The following is a 25,027-nucleotide window of genomic DNA, read 5'->3' on the forward strand; positions in this document are numbered from 1 at the left end:
TAATGTTCCTCATCTGGATTTAAGCTTTGATTCTAGGACCATGTTCTTCCTCTATTAAGTTTAAGTACAGCGTTCTTCCTGTTCATTAATGCTTGGGTTTTAGGATAGTATTCTTCCAGTTGATTTTCACTCGGGTTCTAGGACTGTTCTTCCCGCGCATTCAGACGTAGGTTCAAAGTGTTCTTCCTATGGATTTACACCTGGGGTCTATTAATAAAATGTTTTTCCTCCAAATTTTACTTGGTTTTTAGTACAGTTTCTCATTTGGATTTACAATTAGGTTCTAGGATAGTGTTCTTCCTCTTGTTTCATTGTTCTAGGCAGTGATCTTCCTCCAGATCTAGACTTGGGTTCTAGTAAAATATTTTCTTTGATTTATACTTGTTCTAGTGCAGTGTCCTTATTCTAAATTTAAACATGAGATCTAGGAAAATTTTCTGTAAGATTTAAACCTTTTTTCTAGTACAATTGTTCTTTTTTGGGATTTACACTGGTTCTGAAACATTTTTCCTCCCTTGCATTTACACAGTTTTTTTTCCCCTCGTTAGAAAGTAGTCTTAGACAAGCAGTTTCTTTTTGCATATTTCTTCTTTTTTTGAGTGTGTGTGTGTGTGTGGGGGGAAGTCACTGTTCATCCTAAAGGTTTAAGACTTCCGGTTCAGAAGAGCATATCCTCATTTAGACAATGATAATTTTCATCCTGAGGATTTAGGTTATCTTCCTGGAATGGATCTTCCTCTGAATTTAGTAATTGGTTCTAGGATAGTATTCTTCAGCTGTATTTATTAAATTTTTCCCCACACAATTTATAGAAAAAAAATAGTTCCCTGTGCTTAGTCACACTATGCTCACATTCCCCCTCAGGTACAGGCTTTGGTGTTAGGACAGTTCCTTCTATGAATTTATGGTCAATAATTCACTTCATTTTTTTTGCCGAACGTTTGGCCCGAATGATGAAAACAACTTAACTTTTGCGCATATAAGGACTTGTAGAGGTTGGACAACGTTCCACATAGCTGAATAGGCTTGAAATATGGGCAACTATAGACCATTTCTTTTAGCGAGTCATATTTGCACGGACTCTCAACGGTGCCCTTTTAGCTCTGTAAAAATTCCTAGTCGCTGATTGGTTAGAATTATCTTGTCCAACCAATCAGCGATCAGGAATTTTTCTGAGCTAAAAGGGCACCGCTGCGAGTCGGTGCAAATATGACTCGCTAAAAGAAATAGACTATAGAGTAAAGGTATTGTTTGGCAGTCGCGTTGTGCAATACTTACAGCCATAACAGTTTTAAACAAATGGTACTAATCCGATTTTGTTGCAAAAGATCATATTTGAGCCAATGGTGATTCGGCGCATTTCTTTGTCGCAAAAAAAAGAGCTATGGAAACAAATCAGAACAAATGTACTAACACACCTGTACTACTGCAAAAAAAAAAAAGAAAAAAGAAAAAAAAAAACTCAGAACACCCAGTTCTAATCCTAACATTTGATAAAAAAAAAAAAATAATAAAACTGCGCCTAAGGGTTAGGGAACCTAACGGACATTAGGCATTGTAGGAATTTAAATATGAAGGGGAAAATAAAATGCAAAAGAAGTTTAGAGTAATACATATTGAAAAATGAAGCTTCACTAACTTATGAGCGAGATCCCAAGCTGTTCCCGAACTTTAGTAAGGTGGCATTAATCCAAAGGGTAAATATTGGTGCTTGGGGAAATTCTCCAATCACTAACGATCATAGGGTGTACATTTTTTTTTTTTTTTGACAAAGGGAAAAGCAATTTTAGTATTAAATTATTCATGCAAAAGCCTTAGAGATACCGGAAATCAAACCTACCTCTGTTGTTATCTATGATTTTCTTGCTGAGGGCGACAATTGTTCCCAATTCCCTAAGCCAGTCTTCAACTTCCGTTGTACTCTTGCCAGTTTGGTACATCATACAAATATCAAATATACAGGTATCTGGAAGATAAACCAAAAAATGAAAGGTTATCGCTGTTATAACATGTGAATACGTAGGTCATAATAGGTTTACTTATATTGGGTAGAATCATCGGACAGGAAAAAGCCTCGGAGACCGACCATATAGTATTTAATTTAAAAATGATAGGCATGCTTGGACCAGCGAGAGCCAGGCAATAGCTGCTGATGACTCAGCAGGTAGACCCATCGGCAATCCCAAAAACCCATCCATCGCTCACAAGGATGGTAAGGTTTCACACACTACTAGAAACTATCGAGCCTAGAGCCTAAATCACCTCCAACGACTTGCCAAAAAGGGCAGATTCCATTACTTACCAAAAATAAAATGGTAATCGTGTAATTAAGGTAATTTTAATAATGAAATCTTAAGTGAAAAAGCGAAAGAAAAATGGATAAAAATGGGAGGAAAGAGAATGATGAGAAAAAAAAATGTACTTCAAACTACATACATACATATATATATATATATATATATATATATATATATATATATATATATATATATATATATATATATATATATACATATATATACATATATATACATATATATACATATATATACATATATATACATATATATATACATTACATCCACTGAAATGAGAATACCGAGGTTCTCTAAACTCCATACATTTACTTGCTCATTAACTGAACTTTTATCAAAGGATATCCACTTTCCTTCTATAATTACTCCAGTAATCTCTCATCTGCAAGCAAGTGCCTATTCTCTATAATAGAAATATTTTAATCGAGCCACTCCGAAAATAAAAATATTAACAGATTTGCAGATCAAGGATACTTTACAATTATAGAGTATTTTATTACAAGAAATTTTGCAATAATTTGTAGCTCTAATAAACATTCATCTCATAAAACAGACCTAAATTATGAGGAAATTGATCAGGACGCACAACCCTTTGAAGAGATCGCCTACAAGTATCCAAGTATTGTTTCCTTTGTCCTTCAGATGCAAGACATGGGTCGACCTACAAAGAAATCAAAGTATCTTGTCGATATCAATAAGATAAAATTAGTCAAGGTATTATACAAGATGGAAGTAAACAGTTTGAAATAACCTGTTAAGTTTATGCGGCATTTAACTTTTATACAGGCGATATAAAATTTTCTGCTTAACATCAATAAAAGGATGTATCAATAAAAAGATCATTGGACTTTTAACATTACGCAAAACTGCTTATTTTCATTTATCACTTTAGTGTTCAAAACATTAAATACTTACAGTAGTTAGTTGTGTACATTCCTCACAGGTTCCGAAGCACTGAATCCTTGGTTGCTCATTAGCCTTTAGAAAGAAAAAAAAATTAACTTTTATAAAACTCCATGTTACGGTTCCTTCCTTATAGGTTCATGAATCTAGTAGAAGAAAACTATGATCTTAATACTGGCAACCAAAAGCGATTAGTGGCTATTTTGTTTCATATAATTACTCTGGTTATTGCTGGTATCAAATTCAAGTAACTCAACAAGGCTAAAGAGTTTGGGATGCACTGAGATTTGGTCATTTGCATTAAAATTTATTATCTAAGATTTCGATTTTAGTTTTTATAGAAATAAGAATTCAATCTTCCCTGTATTACAAGGACACAATATTAGGTGCTGGTTTAGTATGTGGCCTACCTTTCGGGTATGGCCTACGAAATTCTATCTGTTTTAGTGTGTGGCTTAACCTAACCTACTGTGACTGGGCCGAGAGAGGGTTGTGAACTCAAAGGCAGGAAGCAATCGACTGAGTTATATTATTGTAGAACACACTCCTTATATACAAAACCTCAAGGCAACAGGACATAAGTTCACAAGACAGACAATATTACAGAGGAAAAACCAGACATGAATTTTCATGTTCGTTTTGGTGCGAGGGAAGAGCGAAGATACAAGCATAATATATACAAAAGGAATTATGTACAATTGTGTGAAACACGGTTGGTACATGGCTCCCCCCCTAAAAATGACATACTGTACATGTTAAATAGGGCGCTCTGATCTAGAGAGGCAAACTGTAGGCGGGTCATCTGGCAGAAGATAAGCAGGTTTTAGACGATCAATGGAAACCCAGTCTTCTTTGCCCCGAATGTTTAGGAGGAATGCTTTTGGACTGCGTCGGATCACAAGGAAAGGGCCCATGTAAGGGGGCGTTGGTGATGGCTTGCTGGTGTCGTTGCGCAGGAAGACGTGTGTTGCAGCAGGAAGACGTGTGTTGCAGAGTGCAAGTCCGTTGGTATGTGATGCTTCGCTGGGGGCTTGTAAGTCTGGCGGCACGGAGTAAATTTTCCCACGACGTGACGTATGCGCTGGAGATCGTCGGAGGAGGTTGTAGAAGGAAAACATTCGGCAGGGACGACCAGCGGGTCGCCATACACCATTTCGGCTGCCGAGACGTCGAGGGCGTCTTTAGGAGTGGTCCTTAGTCCCAGGAGGACCCAGAGAAGCTGAGTAAACCAGTCGCAATCCTTGCAGTGGGACATCAAAGCTGCTTTGAGGGTACGATGAAAACGTTCAACCATTCCATTGGCAGCGGGGTTGTAGGCCGTTGTCTGATGTAGGGTGATGCCCAGGAAGATTCGCTAGTGACGTCCACAATTGAGAGGTGAAAGTGGTTCCCCTGTCAGAAGTAATATGCTCAGGGATACCGAATCTTGAAATCCATCCAGAGAGTAAGGCAGATGTACATGAGGCGGAGGTTGCAGTTTCCATGGGAATTGCTTCAGGCCAACGAGTGGAGCGGTCGATGACGGTAAACAGGTAACGATGTCCTTGTGATGTGGGTAGGGGGCCGACAACGTAGACGTGAATGTGTGCGAAACGACGCTGAGGTTGAGGAAAGGTGCCCACTCCTGAATCCGTGTGTCGATGTACTTTGGAAGTTTGGCAAGAAGTACAGGCGCGGACCCAATCCTTAGCATCCTTAGAAATGCCGTGCCAAATGAACTTTGCCTTCAGCAGCTGTGCAGTGAAATGGCACGAGGGATGTGAAAGGCCATGAATGAAATCAAACACCTGTCGGCGCATGGGAGCAGGAATCCAAGGTCGCGGTCTACCAGTACTGACGTCAGAGAGGAGGGTGGTGTTAAGAGTCTTCGAGGGGAAAGTCTTCCCAACGGAGGGACGTGCAAGCTTGATACTCTGGATCCTGTCGTTGGGCTTCAGCCAGGGCGTTGTAATCCAATCCCAGTTGAATGGCAGCCAACGTGTTTCTCGACAGGGCATCGGCAACGGGATTCATTTTCCCAGGGATGTATTGGAGGATGCAATTGTATTCAGCCACGGCGGAGAGATGTCGGCGTTGACGGGCGGACCAGGCGTCAGACTGTCGAGTGAAGGCGTGCACCAGAGGCATGTGGTCTGTGCGAATGACGAAGGGCATACCTTCTAAGAAATGGCGAAAGTGACGGACAGCCAAGTGCACCACCAGCAATTCTCGATCGAAGGTAGAATAACCCGATTCTGCCTTGGACAGTTTTCTGCTGAAGAAGGCCAATGGGCGGGGCGAGCCTTTGACCACCTGCTCGAGTACTGCACCAATAGCGATGTCGCTGGCATCGGTGGAGAGAAGGAGAGGGGCGTGTGGGATAGGAAAAGTAAGAGCCGCAGCAGTTGATAGGGCCTTCTTTGCATTGCAGAAGGCTGCTTCTTGAAGGGGCCCCCACTTCAGGTCCTTCGGCTTGCCCTTGAGGGAGGCGTAGAGGGGAGCAAGAGTGGCGGCAATGGCTGGCAGAAAACGGTGATAATAGTTGATCATGCCCAAGAATTCCTGCAGAGCTTTGACGGTCGAGGGCACGGGGAAGTTCTGAACGGCTGCTACCTTCTCAGGGAGGGGGTGGACACCCTCAGGAGTGATGCGGTGCCCTAAGAACGATACTTCGTTGGCGCCAAAGGTACACTTGTCGTACCGGACTACAAGGCCGTTTTGTTGCAGGCGGTCGAGCACGATGCGCAGGTGACGGGGGTGTTCCTCTTTTGAGGAGGAGAACACAAGTATGTCGTCCACATAACATACACAGAAATGGAGGTCCCCTAAGATGCCATCCACGAGACGTTGAAACTTTCCCCAGCATTACGAAGGCCAAAACAGGAGTAATTGAAGGTGTATGTACCAAACTAAGTGGTGATGGCGTTCTTAGGGATGTCTTCTGGGTTCATAGGCACCTGATAATACCCCTTCAGGAGATCGAGCGTAGAGAAAACCTTGTGCTTTGTGCAGGTAGGAGGTCACATCGTCAATGTTTGGGAGGGGGTAGTGATCCGGTTCTGTATGCATGTTCAGGCGCCTGTAATCCCCGCACGGACGGAGGGAGCCGTCTTTCTTCAGAACGATGTGTAAGGGTGACTACCATGGGCTGGAGGCCTTTTGGCAAAGGCCCATTTCCTCCATTTCGGCGAACGTCTGTTTGGCGGCTGCTAATCGTTCCGGTGCCAGACTTCTGAATTTTGCGAAGACTGGGGGTCCCGTCGTCTTGATATGGTGATAAATACAGTGCTTTGCAGGAACCGTGGGCGTTTGGCGAAGTTCTGGACGGAAAACTTCCGGGTAGGACGTGAGGAGTGGGCGTAGGCATCCGTGGGTGCGCTAATGTGGAGAGCGAGGTTAGAGGGGGCGGGTTGAAGAGGTGTCGACAAGTACGAGTGTGTTGACCAATCGTCGGTGGGCGACATCGACCAGAAGGTGGAAATGAGAGAGGAAATCCGCACCGAGGATTGGCATGGTGACGTCAGCAACGAGAAACTTCCAATTGAATTTACCGTTTCCGAACGATAATGTGAGGTTCTCGTAACCGTAGGTGGGCATCGCAGATCCGTTGGCAGCTACCAAGCGGACGTCGGCAGATGTAGGCAGACTACGTTGTGTCTTTAAGAGTTTCTTTGGCAAAAGAGAACGACAAGCACCCGTGTCTACCAAAAATCGCACGCCCGTTCCTGCATCCTGTAAAAAGAAAAGATTAGAAACACGGGAGGCCACCGCCACGAGCGATGGCCTACTTACACGTTTTTTGGCCACTGACAATTCTCGGCACATTTCTTCCCAGTTGCCCCAAATCTGAAGTGGTAGTAGCAAAACTGCGGCAGATGGGAGGTAGTAAGTGGCTGTAGAAGTCGTTTGTTGGGGCGCGAGCGATTGGTGGGTGGTGGGCGGCTTTGTCTCTGCTTCGGCACGTCACGGTGTGGGCGTGTATGTCCTACGGCATTCATGTCAGCTTCAGTTGACGTTGAATAGGCATCCTCGTCGTCAGGGGTGGAGGCGTTGATGGAGGTCTTGAAGTGGCTGTCCATAAGGGCGTCGGCTTTGGTCATCAAGTCCTTTATGGGTAAACTATCGACATCGGGTATGGCAGCGCGTATAGGTCCGGGTAAACAGCGTATCCAAAGGGCACGAAGTAGGTTCACATCACGAGGAGAGCCGTCTGCGGCAGGTTGAAGGCGAGCGATACTGGTCATTTCCCTGAGGGCAAGCGAAGCCCTTTGGTCCCCCAACGGTTGTTGCGAGAGCTGAAAAAGCTTTGCTACACGGGCGGCTGGCGACGGCGAGTACTGCTGCAGAAGGTATGTTTTGAGGGCGTCATACGCTATTGGGGTGTCTCCTTGTTCACAAAGCCAGTCGGATATTTCCGGGAAGGTGTCCTCGGGTATCGCCGCGAGAACAATCTGCTTTGGTGGTTGAGCGAGTCACGCCGTTGATGCGAAACTGGACTTCTGCGCGCTGAAACCAAGCAAATGCTTCTCCCCTGGCGAACGGTGAAAGAATTCAATGGGGCGGCCGCAGCGCCAACTGCTGTAGTAGAGTCCGCCATAGTACTAACAATGGAGGCGCGAGGGAGGTGGGGGTGGAAGGCAGTGGGAGCGAGTAGACTTCCGGGGTCACCAATGTGATGGGGCTGAGAGAGGGTTGTGAACTCAACAGGACATAACAAGTTCACAAGACAGACAATATTACAGAGGAAAAACCAGACATGAATTTTCATGTTCGTTTTAGTGCGAGGGAAGAGCGAAGATACAAGCATAATATATACAAAAGGAATTATGTACAATTGTGTGAAACACTGTTGGTACACTACCCTAACCTAAGCGAGGTAGGCCACATACTAAACCAGAATATAAAAGGTAGGCCACATACTGTATCAGCATCCAATTTTATAAATATCCAATCAGAAGCCTATATTTCTTTTGCTTCATATTAGTGATAGTATACCAGTGACAAGATACCAGGGACTTAGTTGCTCTCGCATTCGTTAGTAAAAAGTTGCCATTAATCTTAATGTGAATTTCTTTAATAGACTGTTTAGAATCTGATTAGATTAGGCCATTAAACAAGGGCCGATACCTGGGAAGCCCATCTTGGCCATTGGAGTCTAGAGGGAACTCCCAGCAGTTGCACTGAGGTTGGCCACCAATTTAGATAAGGAGATATTTTAGGATAAAAAAAAAAAAAAAAAAAAAACTCAAGACCCAAAACTAATGCCTACAATGCACTGCGTGAGGTACTAAGCATTCCCCCTCCCACCTTTAGGAGCAACTTATTCAGGGAGCTTAATGATTAATATTCACGAAGTTTGATAAAAATAGGTGCTATTGAAGGATGAAAAATATACATTTCAAAAGAAATTTGTATTTTTCCAAAATATACAAACCCAATAAGTCCTTTAACTGGAAACCACAGTAAAACTTTTGAGTAAGGATGTAGTAGTTTCTGGAAACTGGAGTGTTTGGTGACTACATCCAAAGCCCACGGGGTCAACCCAACCAAACAGAACACGGGTCACGTTTTGACGTTAAACCTAGACTTGTTTGGTGCTTGGAGGGATTTGTAACAATCAATAATTATGGAATCTAATTCTAAAAGCAATTTGTATTTTTATCAACAAAAAAATCCTTTTAAACGAGGATTTCAGCGAAACTGGAATGCCCGTTTAAACTTTTAATGAGGTGAGCATAAATGCTCGCAGGTGGAGGGTTGGCCCCACCTACTCCCCAGAGGGGGGGACTTCCTTTGACCTATAACTTGCAGGCTAGTTAATAAATGTCAGTGCACTTTGTTCCTATAATGGAGAGAAAATAATCACACTAGAACTCACAAGTGCCTGATCATTGAGAGGTTGCATCGTTTGGCTAGGTGCCTACCCAGGAACTCCCAGGCAATCATTGAGAGCTGGTATGATGTCAATGTATGATCATATATGAAAATTTAATGAGCTGGTATGATGTCAATGTATGATCATATATGAAAATTTACTTCAATCCTAAACTTGTATGAAGAGTTACTTTATTGTCATTGTTACAAGCTAATCTACAACCCTAGTTGGAAAAGCAAGATATTATAAGCCTAAGGGCTCCAACAGGGAAAAAGCCTAGTGAGGAGAGGAAACTAGGAAATCAAAGTACAAATGAAGTAATGAACAATAAAGATATCTAAAGAACAGTAACACTGAAGTAGATCTTTTATATTATATATAAGTTAAAAAAGAACAACAAGAAGAGAAATAAGATAGAGTAGTGTGCTGAAGTGTGTACCCTTAAGCAAGGGACCTCTACCTCAAGCCAGTGGAAGTCCATGGTGCAGAGGCTATGGCACTACCCAAGACTAGAGAACAATGATTTGATTTTGGTGTGTCATCCTTCTAAAAAAATCATGGAGCAAAACCTGATAATATAAATAAAAGACCTGACATTGCAATAATTACTGAGGCATCACACTTGCATTGATTTTCATAAAAAAAAAAAAAAAATATATATATATATATATATATATATATATATATATATATATATATATATATATATATATATATATATATATATATATAGCATGGTCATTTTAAACAGACTAGAGAGAAAGTTTGATGAAAAGCTGAGAGATGAGCAACCAGGATTAAAAGGTAAAACTTGTACTGACCAAATTTTCATTTTAAGACATGCGGTACAGCAATGGTTTGAATATAGAAATCTACTTTTGTCATTTGTTGACTGTTTGCTTTGGATAGTATGCACCAAAAAACTGCGAGTCTTGCGTTATTGTGGGATTCCTCCCAAGTATGTAAATTTGATCAATTCTGTTCATAAGAGCAAATGCAAAGTTAATGTTATTGGAGTCCTATCAAATGAATTTCCTCATGGATTTTGTAACAGAACTAGCTGACCTAGCTGATGATGCTGTCTTTATTAGCAGGAGGGCGGCTTGCAAAGCTAGCTTACCAGAATCCATGAAATATCACATGAGGTTGGGCTCAAAATAAATAGGATAGGGAATGAGAACAATATGCTATGGGAGATTAAGTATCACTGGAAGGAAAAGGGATTAATTAAGAAATAATTCAAGTATTTAGGAACTTATCTCTAATACAGATCTATAGAAATAAAGTTTAATGAAAGATTGGAAAAAAATTCAGACAATGGCCAAGTTAATTAAATTTGGGAATAAATTCATCTGAAATTACATAAAAATCAGGCTATATATCAGTTCAGTGAGATATGTTACTCTATGGACATAAATCGTATGATAATGAAACAAAATCCAACAGAATTTGTAGATTTGAGAACAAAGCCCTAGGAAGAATAATGGAAGTTAAATGGCAGGACAGGATTAGAAACTAAACTAAAGAATACTCTAGTGCCATTATGTGGACTATCATGGGGAGGGTAGAGGAAGATGGTTTGGGCATGCTCTTTGCACTCCGAGATAACTTTCAACTGGGCTCCACGAGGCACTAGAAGAAATGGAAGACCCAGACCTGTATGGTTGAGGACTATGAAGCATGAATTAGACGCGTGGAAAAGCAGTGATTTAAAAGCTCAAGATAAGAGATTAATGGCGAGATTTAACAGACCCCTTTGCGTCAATAGGCATAGAAGGAGATGACCCACACTCGATGTCTAGAATGGGTGTACAACTCCACCGAAGTTGGGGCTTGGATTTTAAAATTTTTTAACTAAATGTCTGTAATAGCAGGAATACTACCAGGTCACCGTGTAGCTACTGGCCTTCGCCAAAGTCTTTTGGAGTGTACAAGGCAGGAAGAACTTAAACAGTTTATTCAATTGGAAAAATCAAAGTTACTTGTACTTGTGATTTCTTCCTACACTGACAAACTCTTGTCCTTTACTGAAGACTTATCCTTAGGTGGGAGAAGTTCCTGTAACCAAACTGGTCTAATATCCTGGGATATCGCACTATACCCATGAAAAGCAGATATTTATTCCAATCCACAACCTAATCTTATAATCAGGCGAGAGCTAGGATGCTGCCAGACAAGACTCATGGACAAGCTTATATCACCAGGGGGTAAGTTTTCCTAAACATGCTTAAACAAAGTGACATGTTTACCTTTAATCAAACCTTCCTAACATCAGAAGGATGCAAGAAAAGCTTTTATCATCTTAATGTAATACATGAAAATACAGTAACTGCATGATAGCTTATTTGCATCAGTGTGTGATCCGGAAAGAATTATTTTACCACTATACCCATAGAGGAAAATTGGGAAAAAGGCCAGATTTACTTTCATCCTAGACTGATAACAAACGTCTTGGAAAAGATCCTGCTTGTCTTGTGATGGAGCTAGGTATGATACACCACCTGCTGAGCTGGTAAAATAGGCTTCAAGGAAAATTTACCAAACAACTCACTTTCCTGTATGTGGTGGGCTGTGAAGTTTGTCCAACATTTCAAGACTAGCTTTCAGGAAACACACTGATTTTGCGATCAATGCCTGTGCTAGTTCCTTCAGCTCACGTACTGCCTGGGCTTGTGCCCTTCTGATAGAGTCTCAAAATCAAGATACTTTTTAGAGATCATTTCGTTCCTTCCAGAGCTGAGGTGGTTCTGTAGTTTTGGTCTGAAGAGTGGTTACTGCTTCGGGTAGCATCTCAAGAGCCCTCACGGGGCAATGTTGTAAATTGTCCAATTATCTGTTCGTCTCAAGTCAGATGAAAAAAAGATTTGAACATTGTATCATTTATGATGGGATTCCGTGATGGGATTTCGAGTTTCCACCTCTAAACGACTGCGATAGTGAGGCTACCTCTTGCTTGTTGACATGTGCCTCTACAAGTGTGTTGCTTACCAAAACCAAAAGTGGTCTATCAGATACTGTATGAATGACTGCAACACCAACTATTTTATTCTGTTCCAGAAGGTTGATTTATATGATCTACACTACGTGACTAGTGAACTGCGACAACTATATACTTAGATGTGCGTCTTAACCTTCTTTTGACACCCCACTTGAAAAAAGTAGAATCTCCTTGGGAGGACATGCCAATGTAGTTCCTTTTTCATTTTTTCCCCCCTCTGCCACCAATCTAGATCTGATCTCTCCCTGTTCCACAGTAACTAGCTGATGAGGTGGTCACTGATTAGGGACCAGTCTTTCTACAGATATTATAATCACAGCTATGTAGATTACCGAGAGATTAGTTTCTATTATGACAAAAGATGACCCATGAAATGCTGTCAATGACGTGGTGAAAAAAAGAGTTACCCTTCAAAGACCCATTTCCCTTGTCAACTGATGCAAAGTCTTCACTATGCTGTGTCCACAAACCACCCTAGATGTTCCATCCTCTGTCTGGGCTTGAGGCTGAACTTAAATATTTACCATAATCCATAGATTGTGGCAAAAAGAAGAAAATTTGCCCTGTAAGGACTGAGTTAGCCCCTAGAGAATGAGATTGTCAGCCAATCATCCCTGTACATCAAAAGCTAAATCCCTTTGGTATGCATACAAGAATATAGTGTGGCAACTAAAATGAATACTTTATGGCCTGTTAACAACCCAATAGTACTTATAATTGGAAGACCTTTCCCCCAGTATGAGATAGAGGAACTTGTTTGAAGACAAAGACCAGAATCTATAATCCGAGGTCCTGAGAGAGCATACAATCTTTTTTCCTAATAGCAGCTCATACAGTGCTTGCCAACTCTCTATTGAATGAAGCCGAGTAGCACAGGCTCATCAAGGCAGAAAAGTCTATTACATGTTTCCACCACTTGGTTAACTTTTCTTCTAATAATAGTTGTCTGTAGATTCTTGAAGATCTATCCAGGAACACTTAGCGCACTTTTCCATTAATGACGAAAACTGACTGGGCGAGGGGAGGAAGAGAGCCAGTGAACAGGAGGTTGCATCTATGTCTGAGGCCTTCCACTGTTCAGTCCTTTGCCCTATGGTACTTCCATCTTACCCAGGGGCTTGCTAGACATTCCCTCAATTATGGCAGTTTTGGGAAGGTATTGCCTTCCATGATATGCCGTAGTTCCTGTTCTGGCCCCTTAATCATCTCTAGTCTGACCAAAAAGGGGACGAAAGTATCGACTCTGTGGCTCTTTAATAGAACGTTGTTAGTGTAGCCTAGATTCTTCAGTTTTCTAAGCCACACGCATATTCTTAAGAGCTGGCATGCTGACATGCAGGGAATTGTAGCTTCATCCATTGGTAGCTGGTTTTACTGTACCATATGAGTGCTAATTCCCCATATAAAGATGGTTTGATGCTAATCAAGACATTTCTTAAAGCCAGACACCACGATTAACCATATTGTCTGGCAAATTTGGAAGCTACAATATCTCTAAGGAACCAGTTAATCCACTGGTGGGCAGATCTGTGATGAAGGAATGTGACCACCTTTGCTCTAGACAGAACTAGTTCTGATCACCAGGCTCTTCAAGTCTTACGATCCTGAGAAGCAATAAAGAAGGCCATTGTTTCTGACCATTGGTCTAGCCATTCTTTCCAAACACTGGCTATAGGTTTCATATTTGCAGAATAATGCCAAAATCGTATATTGTTCCCCCAGTATCTATTGACATACCCCGTGACAGTTGTGACGGCTGTCAACTGGCAGAGACAAAGGAGTGTATTTTTCTGAGATGCAGGACTTTTCTTTGCTTAGGTATACTGAATAGTCTAGTCTATTCTTTCCAGTCTTCTGCCCTAATACACCCAACAGGACAGATTATCAAACAAATCCTTTTCGCTCAAAGAGGATTAACTACTGTACTGTAATTGTTCAGTGGTTAATTTGCTCTTGTTAAGGGTAGAAGGTGAAAAGGCATTATCTTATTTTGTGAAAAAAATTTGTAGCAATATAACAAGGGATATTCCCTACAATCACAAGGCAATTGAGCATTTTTCTCTAATGAGGCAAGATCTTAAGATCCCTTGAACGGCATGTGTGAGCAAGACATTGCACTTTGTGCTCTTATGAGGAACGATCGCACGACAACTTGACCGCTGAGCTCTTAAAATAAGGCAGACATCTAGAAGCACTTTACTTGCCTGAAAGGAAGCAAGAATGCAAGTAGTTGGAGAAGCGTGGCTCGAGGGATAGAGCAAGGAGCATGCAAGAGATAGGATAGCAGGAACATTTCAGAGAACTGAGGACCAACAAAGAAACCAGGTGCTCGGAAGGTTAGGAAGGCAATAGCTAGTATTCCAAAATGCATCCAAGATTAGATGGGTCATGACGAGTGTGGCGTGGGGAGTTCAGTGTGCATTAGCAGACATGCCATAAGACAGTCAGTCTTGGTCAGAGCACTGGAAGGAGCTTGTCTTTGGATACTGCAAAAGAGGCGAATGCTAGTGACACTTCCCGAGACGCATGTATCCTGATGGCAAATTTGGGAAACATGCATCCATCAGTGCTTGCATTTGTTATACTCAATTATTTCTGCTGAACGAACAGTTTCTCTCTAATCACTTCAGATATTGGTTGGTAGTAGGTTGGCCAGGGCACCAGCCATCCGTTAAGACACTACCGCTAGAGAGTTGTGGGATCTTTAGACTGGCCAGACAGTAGTACATTGGATACTTCTCTCTGGTTACGGTTCATTTTCACTTTGCCTACACACACACACACGCATAGTCTGGCCTATTCTTAACTATTCTCCTCTGTCCTCATGCATATGACAACACAGATAAACTACTGCACTTTAATTCAATTGACACTTTCCTCTTGGTAAGTGTAGAGGAGACTATCTAGCTATGGTAAGCAACTCTTCTAGGACACACTAAAATCAAGCCATTGTTCTCTAGTCTTACGCAGTGCCATAGCCTCTGTACCATGGTTTTCACCTGTCGTGGGTTAGTTCTCTCTTGCTTGAGGGTATGCTCAGGTGCACTATTCTATCCTATTTTTCTTCCTCTGGTTTTGTTAAAGTTTGTTATTTTTTATATAATGTTTATTTTTATTTTATTCTCAAGTTTTTATCTTCCCTTGTTTCATTTCCTCACTGGGCTATCTTCCCTGTTGGAGCCCAGGGGCTTAAAGCATTCTGCTTTCCCAACTAGGGTTATAGCTTACCAAGCTGTTATAATAATAATAGGACCGATCATAGTTTGTTTTCTTTGCTCTTGATAATCCTGGTGATGTGTTATGTTATATCTATTAATTTTATCTGTATCTGGCGTATCATTAATCTGATGTTGAATATATACAAATTAGCTGGTTATATTTTCAATTTTGTTTAAAAAACTATAGTTATTATTTGCTAGTTCCTGGTCACTGTTTCCGTCGGGTAGTTTTTTTCAATTATTTCCCATCATAGCAATTAGGAGACTAACTTATTTTTGTCCGTTGTTGGTTCACGGATCTTTCTCTTCGTAGTAGGTAGTTGTATTGACACAGCAGTTTTGTATTCTACCAATGTACTTCAGTTTTTAATCGATTCCACCGTTCTCTACGTCTTTTCCCCTCTTTCACTAAAGTCTCTCCTTCAAACCAAGGAGATTGGTCTTTAAACAGTTACTTTTCCATCAGTGGGCACATGGTATTCACTTTTACTCACTATTATTAGTTTAATACTTAACATAAACAGCTCTTAACAAACTTATGATGATCACATGGAACGTTGATAGAATAGTTTTTTATTGTAACTTTCTCGATAAATACGGTAGGAGAAAAATTTATGTCTAAAGTTGATTTTCTATACTACTGCATGTTTCTGCAGAGGTAGACTATACGTAATAAGTTTATGCACTGGGGGGAGAGTGCATTTCTCTTCAATATTTGATGCACTTCAAGATTTATATCAGATACAATGTTATTCCATAACTCAACACTAGGTCCAACGCATGCCTGGTTAAAGTAAATGTACAGTCAACATTATTCACTAATTGATATGATTTTAATAGCTCAAGATTTGATGTGTCATCCATCCAATAATTGAAGTCTCCACAAATAACATTTATTTTTCCATGATGAACCATCACAATGAATGCACTGAATTCTTCAACGATACTAGTATTTCTTCCCAAGAGGTTTGTATACTTTGCTGTTCTGGCTTCTTTAACGCAGTATGGGCATATCCAATTAAGTTTAACACTTATCACTGATGCTTTGTCACTATTGACACATTCTTATGAAAGTAAGTCTTGCAATCACATTCTATCCACTTTTCGCATCTGTCCGTGGTTAAGATTTAGGACAGTATAATGGGTTGTTGTAGATTATGGTGCCCTTACAGCCAGGCATGGGTTCTTGTACACTTGCAGCACGTAGGTGCTTATTGGTTATTGGGGTTTATGTGGGATTTAGGTTGTAGGATATTCTGCAAATTTTATTTGTAGGTGGTTTGGGATAGGATGTGGGTCAAGGTTGACCGGCAACTTTTATTTAGAGGTGGTTTGGAATAGGATGTGGCTCAAGGATGAAAGCAACTTACTTTTCTTTCTTTAGAGGCAGTCTAACCTCTTTCTAGTCAAAGGAAAGGAAAAAGGTGACGAGGGGAGGGAGCATCCTCTACAAAAGAGCCCACTGGCCCCCAGCGTTTATTTGGAGAGAAAAGGTAAAGCAGTAATTCCCAATAAGTAGAAGGGCTCGGGAAGGAGTTTGGAAAGTTTAGTTAGAGATATTGGTATAAAGGACGTAAAAACTTTCCTTAGTAGCTCGAGCCTTAGTTCTTATGATGAGCAATAGTATAGTTTCAGCAGAGAAGGAAAAAGCTGAAAATAAGAAATTAGTTAGCGGTTATGAGTGGTAGAGAGAGGGTGGAATAAACACATACCTGAAAAAAATAGAAAATAAAATTTTGATTGTTTATTGAGGTCATTGAGACATCTATGCACTTTCAGATTTATTGTTTAATTGGGGGGGGGGTTATTCCTGAAACTTCCATAAAGTGAGAAGAGAATGCAAGTGGGAGAGGAGCTAAGAGGTTAGGCATGGTTTAAGTTAGGTTACTCAAGTTCAAACTGGTGCTGGTATTACATTACATAGGGGGAGGGTAACTGCAGAGAAAGGTCGAGAATGTATCAACATTAGCAATGTGTGTTTTACAACTGTCGTCTGTTACAGGAATGTTGGGGATGAAATCCTTAGTGAGCTTTTCTTGACAATTGAATAGGTAGTGTTGCCAAGGTTCGTCAGTTAGTTGCTGACTGTTGTTGCACGGTCTTTCAGGTCTTTGGTGCTGCTGGGTCCTCGTTATCATGATTTGCCAGTTACACATTCAGGTTGCAGTCTGCCTTGCAAGTGGATATGGGATTAAGTTTGTTGCTTCATTCAATGTACCATTTGGCTGATCTGGATCTATCAAGGAAAGCTTGTTTTACTTTGATAGTCTTTAAGCATGTTGCAAAAGACTCATTAGATTTTTTATGGTTTTTAGTGAATGTGAAAGTGTGATACTGATTGTCTGGCACATTAAGGCAGGTTTGGCTAGGTGATCAGCCTCGTCATTCCCAGTGATTTCAGTGTGACTTGGGGTCCAAGTTGAGCGTTATTTGCCTGTTGTTGCTTTGGAGAGCTAAGGCTAGGTACTATATTGGTGGGATTGGGTAGACATTTTCATTAGGTTCTTTGTTGCTGAGACCAAGAAAAGCTCAAGTCTGTGGAAATGTGTTTCCTCCATGTAGACTGGCCGAGTATTCTACGGCTTTGGCAGTCGCCACTAGCTCGGTTTGTAGCGTGGAGGCGTGGTTTAAAGCCTTCAGTTTTCTCTGTAGCCTGAAGGAGAAAAGACTGCAGCTGCTGCTGGTGTATCACGATGAAGTGATCCATCAGTATATTAGATGTTGGGGGCGGAGGTGTTGCCGACTGCATTTTTGGGGGCTGCTGTGAATTGATCTGGCGTGCAGAGAGCTTTGCTTACTGCCGGAAGGATGGTGAAGTTGTACTGGATGAGGTCCTGAGACCACGTTGCTTTTGTTGCCCCTTTGTCTTGTAGGCTTCATTTTACACTTGCATTATTCCGAATGTGTCCAGCTGCCTCTTCGCGTGCGTCTTTGGTGGATCAATCTCCTCTGCCAAAGGAAGGAGTCTAGAGTCCGTTGTTCAGAGGGCAGGAGGGCAGTCTGTCTCCTTTGACTTTGATATGATACTGCAGTTTCTGATGTCAATCCTAGCTGAAAGGGAAATAAGGTTAGTTTTGGCTCTTAACAAGCAGAGTCTGGTCCACATTGGAGAGCCACTGATGAGTCTCATAGCTTTGTTTTGTACCACTTCTAAGGAGGCTTTTTGAGCATGGGTGCTGCATAGTCTATGCAAGAAATTGCTCGAATGTAAGTGTCTTAGGAGGCTTTATGGGTTTTTCATTGGCAGGTGATAAGGATTTTGTCGATTACTCGTAGATAATATGAATTGATTTACCCATTCTATAGGTTCATGAGTTAAATTCTAAAGGTCTTGTGGGTATTTGATGGCCATAGCTTTGGTCTTGTTGGTGTTGATTTTTAGGCCAAGGTCTTTGCACTTGGCCAGGAACATGTCCAGTACCTTTTGGGTGGTTTTGCATGCTCGTGCTTTATACGGGCAGATGCAAGTCATCGATGTATATGAAGACTTCCACTCCGTTTGGGAGGTCTAGACTGGCTAGATTCTCCGTTGAAAAGGTAAGGGCTTAGTATGCCCCCTGAGGCGATCTGTTTTCTATGGGGATGAATTTGGAGTTTTTTCCTTAAAAGGTTACTCTGGGTTCTCGGTTCTGTGTGTAATTCTAAGTCCAGGCCAGTAGGTATCCTTTCACTTTCTACAAGTGTGAAGAGGATAGCTGGGGAGCTGGTTGGTGCAAAGGCTTTCTCCAGGTTGAGAAAGATGACAAAAAGCCTTTTTGTAGATTATGAGAACATCAGTTATAGGCTACATCCTGGAGTGGCTTTGCCTTATCTGCAGGAACAAAGGCGAAGTTAGGGGCAGACACTATTTACTATTTCTTCTTCACAGTCTCTCCGTGAGATCAAACTATTCTTCACCATTGGTTTTAAAAATGAGAACCATCAGCTAAAAACATGGCTCAGGGCGAGTGGTGACCGGAGCTCCGTGCAAAACACTGCTTCACACCGTTTTAATTTCTAGTTTTGCTAATATAATGTGAAACTTTAGGATATTTCAAAATGGTTAAGGTTTGAAGATAAATATTCACGGTTAAATTCAAGTATGCATGGAATTTAAGGAGTGCAAACGTAAGCTCAAAAATATATTAGTGAATTCTTGGCCTAAAAGCCCCCTGTTCCCCTTATGCCATAACTACAAAAATAACCCTTCAAAACAATTCAACAGCTTTAGAATTAACTCACCAGCCAGGAGTGACAGAATGCAAGTGGCCAATATGAAAGGGGGTAAACTTGCCCTCCACGTGTTGTGAAATCATCACTTTGGTAATAGTTGAAATGACCACACAGTCCATACATACTCTCAGCAAGATTTGGATGGGCCCAGACGTCTAGACGATGTTTGCAATGCATAATCTTTAAATTGATATGTTACATTACTAAATCGTTAGATACAACAATATAATAAAAGTTGATTAAATATGTCCAGAGAAGGTAAGGTTTTTTTAATGTCAACAATAAGTACAATCAGAAGAAAAAACTCACAGAAATCTTGGATGATCCAGTCAGAACAATACAATCTTCTACCCTCCATGCAAAAACTGGATGAACGCCACTAGATGTTTCAACAACATTAACACCATATTCAGGAATCACAAATTTCTCTCCATTCACAATTATCTACAGAGATATATTACATAAGGTCAATACTAGAGATGAACTAATAAAATATAAAATATACTTTCAATCGGGCAGTATAAGAATTTTTAATATATTAAATTAAAAAGCGAGTTAGACAAAATGATTACGTAATATGCGAAAGAATTACCGTAAACACATCATTACTCAGGATGATGGCAGTATTAAGATTATCCTTAAATGTGGTCTGGCTCAAACAAGATGCCCTGCCATTGCAAGCTTTGAAGTTGCTGTATACTCCAAAAGAGGGTTGCTTACTGAAGCCCTCCTGGGTAACAGAATAATTACACACTCCATGCCAATCATACCGTACACCGTCAAACGTGGATATATGAGGATCATCGAATACAGAACAATGCTTACCTGTGCAACAAGGACTTGGTTAAGCACTATTAAAGATAAACACAATATCTGGTGTTGATATTTTCATTAATGCTACCTTAGTAGTAGTTTATTTTTCTCCCTACAATAGCATTGTGTGAGCCAATGATATTAAAAACAGGGAAGAGCCTATGTCTTTAAATCCTATTTCACTTATCTCAACACTGAATATTGTTAAGTATCAAGGAAGATAAAACATTTAAAGGTATCAAGGAAGATAAAACATTTAAAGGTATCAAGGAAGATAAAATATGAGAAGTTACTCACAACAATCACTAATTGAACCTTCAGCTACCCACTTCCCTTTCCGACAAATCAAGGGGAAGCACTGACCAGGTAATTCTGAGCAGTCTGAATATATTTTGCCACCAAATTCACAGCCTAGGAACAAAGTTTGGTGTTAAGTATAAACAAAAACCAATAATGGTTAATACAACTAACGAGCACTAAAATTAAAGTTTTCTTTCACCTGGGAATAAAACTATGCAAAAGAGAAATGCACTAAAAAAAATTTTCGTTTCTCTGCCCGTAACTAGTAATATTTATCATTACACTTAATATACATGCATTACTTCACAGCTCGAGGTTACTTACAATTAATGTCTCCTGCCTCTCCATGTTGGCGGGACTCTATAAAACCAAAATTGCATACTAATTGTTGGCAGGTCTCCGGCAAGTTCATCACTACATCACCATGGCCAAACTTCAATCCACTGAAGCAACAGCTTTGAGGAATTGGGACGACTGTTAATTCTGTGACGTATGGTTGTGGTGCATTAAATCCTGTTAGTAAATTAAGAGCTTTTAAAATCTTTATAGGGTAGAATATGATAATGTAAAGCCCTTTACTAACCTAGATAAGTATCGATTATCCACATTGTCAGTATTAACAGTAAAATATTTTCTGTAGTCCTATAAATACAATTATGTTTTCTTAACGTGTTCATAGTTTCTTTTTAAATAGGAGTATCATAAGCAGGAAATGAAAAATATATATTTTAGCATTTCAATTTACAAAATCAACTATCTTTATGCAGATATGCTTAACAATTCATTTATCTACAAAGTCAAACTGACAGTATTGCTCTTGCAGTAAGCTAATTATGACTATTTTAATTACTAAACTTTTGAGCAATTTGTAACGGGCAAGAAAATTTCCACTGTAAAATAAGATCTGTATCATAGGTGGAATAAAACTTTTATAAGTTATAAATTTCATGGGTTTTTATAGAAACTGGGCAAGCTGTGGAAATTAATTTGCATCAGAGGAAAGTTATAATGATTCTAAGGAAATTTAAGGATAATTAAAGTGGGTAAGCAGGCAATTTATTGCACTGTAATAAATCATGAAAATAGTTTAAAATTTAAAGCTTGGAGAATCAATATAATAATAATAATAATAATAATAATTATAATGCTTTCAGCTAAGCTTTTAACTACCATTAAAACTTGATGCAATGGTTGCAGTTATAAGGAGGAGGAAGGAAAACTGAACATTTACAGTCTGCAAAGCTCGTACTTTTGACATTAGAACAAGGCCTTTGGTGGCTGTGGAAAGAAGTTTAACTTTAGGACTTGTTTGCATTTAGGAAAAATTGTTTGAATATTTTTGCTGTTACACAAAATCTGTCTTTTGATAAGCAATTTATACTACGGAGGGAAGAAGCTCTTTAAACTAACTGGCTGGTTATCTTTCCCTGGATTACCAGGGCACTATCATTTGAATGACATATGATAACTTAACCTAACTACCTCAGTCTCGAGTGTTATGCTAGGTACAAAATAGAAGACTAGTAGTCTTTCATTGAACAACATATGTCCCATAAGAGGATTTCAATGTATTTTAATCTATGAGAAATTGGTTTGCATGTACACTGTCCATCCTCCATCTTGTAGGAGGATAGGGTTACCCTATCTTGAGTATCACCCGCATTTGAGTTCTATCCAGCACTTTATGAGATTGTTACAGGGTGTTGAAGAAAGAAGAGGGATAGGCCAGTCATTCTTTCCTCTCATGTTATTACATCGCAGCTGCCTAAGGGTGGTGAAGAAAGAAGAGGGATAGGCCAATCATTCTTTCCTCTCAGACTTGCATCCCACCAGCTATCTCGCAATAGATACTTGTCCTAAGAGGGAGCCTTGATGAACCTTTTGAGAGGAAGAAAGACTGAAAAGCCAGTCATTCTTTCTTCTCATTCTAGACTTAAATCGCAACCACTATCTTGCAAAAGATGCTTCTCCTAAGAGGGAGCCAGGTTTACTACGAAACCTATTGAACAGCTACCACCAAGCAAAGCACAAGATTATCCAAGACCCTGCGGGTACACTCCTGAAGGTTGTGGGTTACTAAGGTTGTCTGGCATTTCCAGATTACCTCCGAGGATGAGCTATCGACTTTTCTGGAAGGTTGGAGTGGATCCAAAACCTCAGACTACAAGCGCTAAAGCCCAGAATGGACCTTCCTCTTCTCTAAGGTAGCAGGATAGGAACCTTTAATGTTCTCACGAAGTCAGAAGAAAAGTATTCTGAAATACAATTTTTATATATGCTAACAGTCTCTGGTGATCTGGCCTGAAGCTAAAAGTTCCTTTTAGGAATCATCAGTGTTCTCACAGGACAGAAGAAAGCCATCTTGATCCTTGCTAGTCTTCTACCACAGAAGAGATGGAGGACTAAGCTAGAATCATTAATGACCTTCAATCTTGAAGAGTGACTTATCACTTTGCCGAGGCCGAGACTAGTAAGAAGGCAGTCTTAAGGATCTGATATGTATCTGAAGGCACGAGAAATTCAAATCCAAATCTCTAGCTCCAGAAGAGGAAAATACTGTTTAAATCTCCTAAAGAGCCAGATAATTCTGATAAGAGGAAAGGTTTGAGTAATATTGTCTGAAAACCTAGCTTTAGGCAGAGTGAAAGCTTCTCACCATGGAGACTTTAGATAGGTTAGAGGATCAGATGATTTCGATACTATTTGGTGTAGCCACTTGTGAATAATCAGGGCCATCATGAGACGAAGTTTTCAACATACTATTGTGTTAAGCATACATATCCAGTGTCCCAAGAGTATTGGAAGGTGTCCTATCGCTGCTGAAGGTTATGGAACCAGAGAGAATACTAGCATTTTCTTATTCAACCTAGTAGCTAACAGGTCAATCAATGGGGACCAATAAAATTCAAGAATAATCATCACTATCCGAGTATATGAGGACCACTGACCCTGCACCATGCCCATGGCGACAGTGTCAGCAATTTCTCTTACTTTGAATTAACTCCCCCGACAGCATTGTCTAGTGTCCAGGAGTAGACCTGCTTTGCCAACTCAACAGTCTGAAAGAGTAGGAACCGTTTGTCTACCAAAGACACTAAGGTAGTGCTGTTGCTCACACATATTGCAAATTGCTCTATCAAACTGCTAAAAAGCCCGCAATTTTAGTAGTGCTGCTCTTATATTCAACTAGTTGCTAATGTAATTACCTTCAGTGGACCATATTCACGAGGTGGTCTGGTTTCCAAAGTGCATGCCACACCATTACTGTCTGAACAGAAGCATTTCTGGAAAAGAAAGTAGAATGGAGTCAATGTTGAGGTTTTAGTTTTCCTTGTTCAATCATTGGCCATGCATGCAAAGCAAATCAAAAGGAGAGAGTATGAATGAGTGGACAGGCTGTCACTTCCTCCTCCATCTTGTATACTTGTTCTCTCTATGACTAAAATGTTCTTCAATGGAGATCTTGAGGTGTCCCATGAACATTCTAAGGAGGGGAAAGAGGGCATTTGGGGGCCCGAGCAACAGAATTAGAAACACTAGGACATGTACTGCATACTGATAAGAGTACCCAGGGATCATTATATTTCTGGTATATACCCTCTCCCTTGCATATGCCTGTAGAACTCTCCAAGAACCATTCCCTGGATGGGAAAGTTTTCAGCATGTACCAGCCTTACCTTTCATAAGTGTGGAGAGATCAATAGTAGTTGCACTAAACTGACTGATTGGCCTTCAAAGACTTACAGTCCAGAAGTAGCAAGTGTTTGTAGGCTTGGTTAAGGATATGGTTTAACACAACACCAAGCAGAGATAGAGTTTGACAAATTACGGTGTAGCTCGTGCTAATATTTTCCTTGTTTTGGGTTAGTCTTCGGCTTCCACCGTCTATCCCACTTTCTCAAGAGGGTGAGGGGATCTTTCAATTATCTTGAACGGAGGAAGAAGGACGGCACCCTTAATTTCTACAGATAGTCTGATTGCTATTTGGTACAAGAATACAGTCTGATTGCTATTTGGTACAAGAGTACAGTTACCTGGAGCGCGAGTAACTGTACCACGAGATACCTCTCCTATGTGTTGAGTTCAGGTACCAAAACGTCCTTTATATACACTTATAGGGAGAGATCAAGAGTATGCATAAAACTATCTGTATTCCCAGACTTCTGGAAGAAAAAGATTAAATTGAAGTTGCATGGTTCTAAGAATCTTGCCAAGATGAGGAGCTTAAATTGGCCATTTATATTGTCGTGCAAGCCAACAAAGGTGAACCTATAAAGAAAGAAGCCACAGGGGATTCTTCCAAGCAACAGACACCACACTACCAGTTGATATACCCTTGGCACTCCCACGTAGCTTTGTAAACACTGCATTGGTAGGAGGGGAGAAGCAGACACCTCATTAAAAAATTTTGGGC

General features: G+C 40.5%; 1 protein-coding gene across 1 annotated transcript in view; it reads right to left on the bottom strand.

Moving 5' to 3' along the window:
* The window catches only part of LOC137653361 (mucin-2-like), an 81,546-nt gene that overhangs the window by 21,595 nt on the left and 34,924 nt on the right, over nt 1-25,027 (bottom strand). The window contains exons 3-10 of the mRNA XM_068386725.1: nt 20,938-21,126; nt 20,611-20,724; nt 20,093-20,325; nt 19,810-19,944; nt 19,510-19,680; nt 3,231-3,293; nt 2,871-2,976; nt 1,841-1,966 (exon numbers count right to left, since the gene is read on the bottom strand). Of these exons, the coding sequence (XP_068242826.1) occupies nt 1,841-1,966; nt 2,871-2,976; nt 3,231-3,293; nt 19,510-19,680; nt 19,810-19,944; nt 20,093-20,325; nt 20,611-20,724; nt 20,938-21,126 (1,137 nt within the window). The remainder of the gene's footprint in view (nt 1-1,840; nt 1,967-2,870; nt 2,977-3,230; nt 3,294-19,509; nt 19,681-19,809; nt 19,945-20,092; nt 20,326-20,610; nt 20,725-20,937; nt 21,127-25,027) is intronic.

Source organism: Palaemon carinicauda, chromosome 1 (assembly GCF_036898095.1).
Source record: "Palaemon carinicauda isolate YSFRI2023 chromosome 1, ASM3689809v2, whole genome shotgun sequence".
In the NCBI taxonomy this organism is placed as follows: domain Eukaryota; kingdom Metazoa; phylum Arthropoda; class Malacostraca; order Decapoda; family Palaemonidae; genus Palaemon; species Palaemon carinicauda.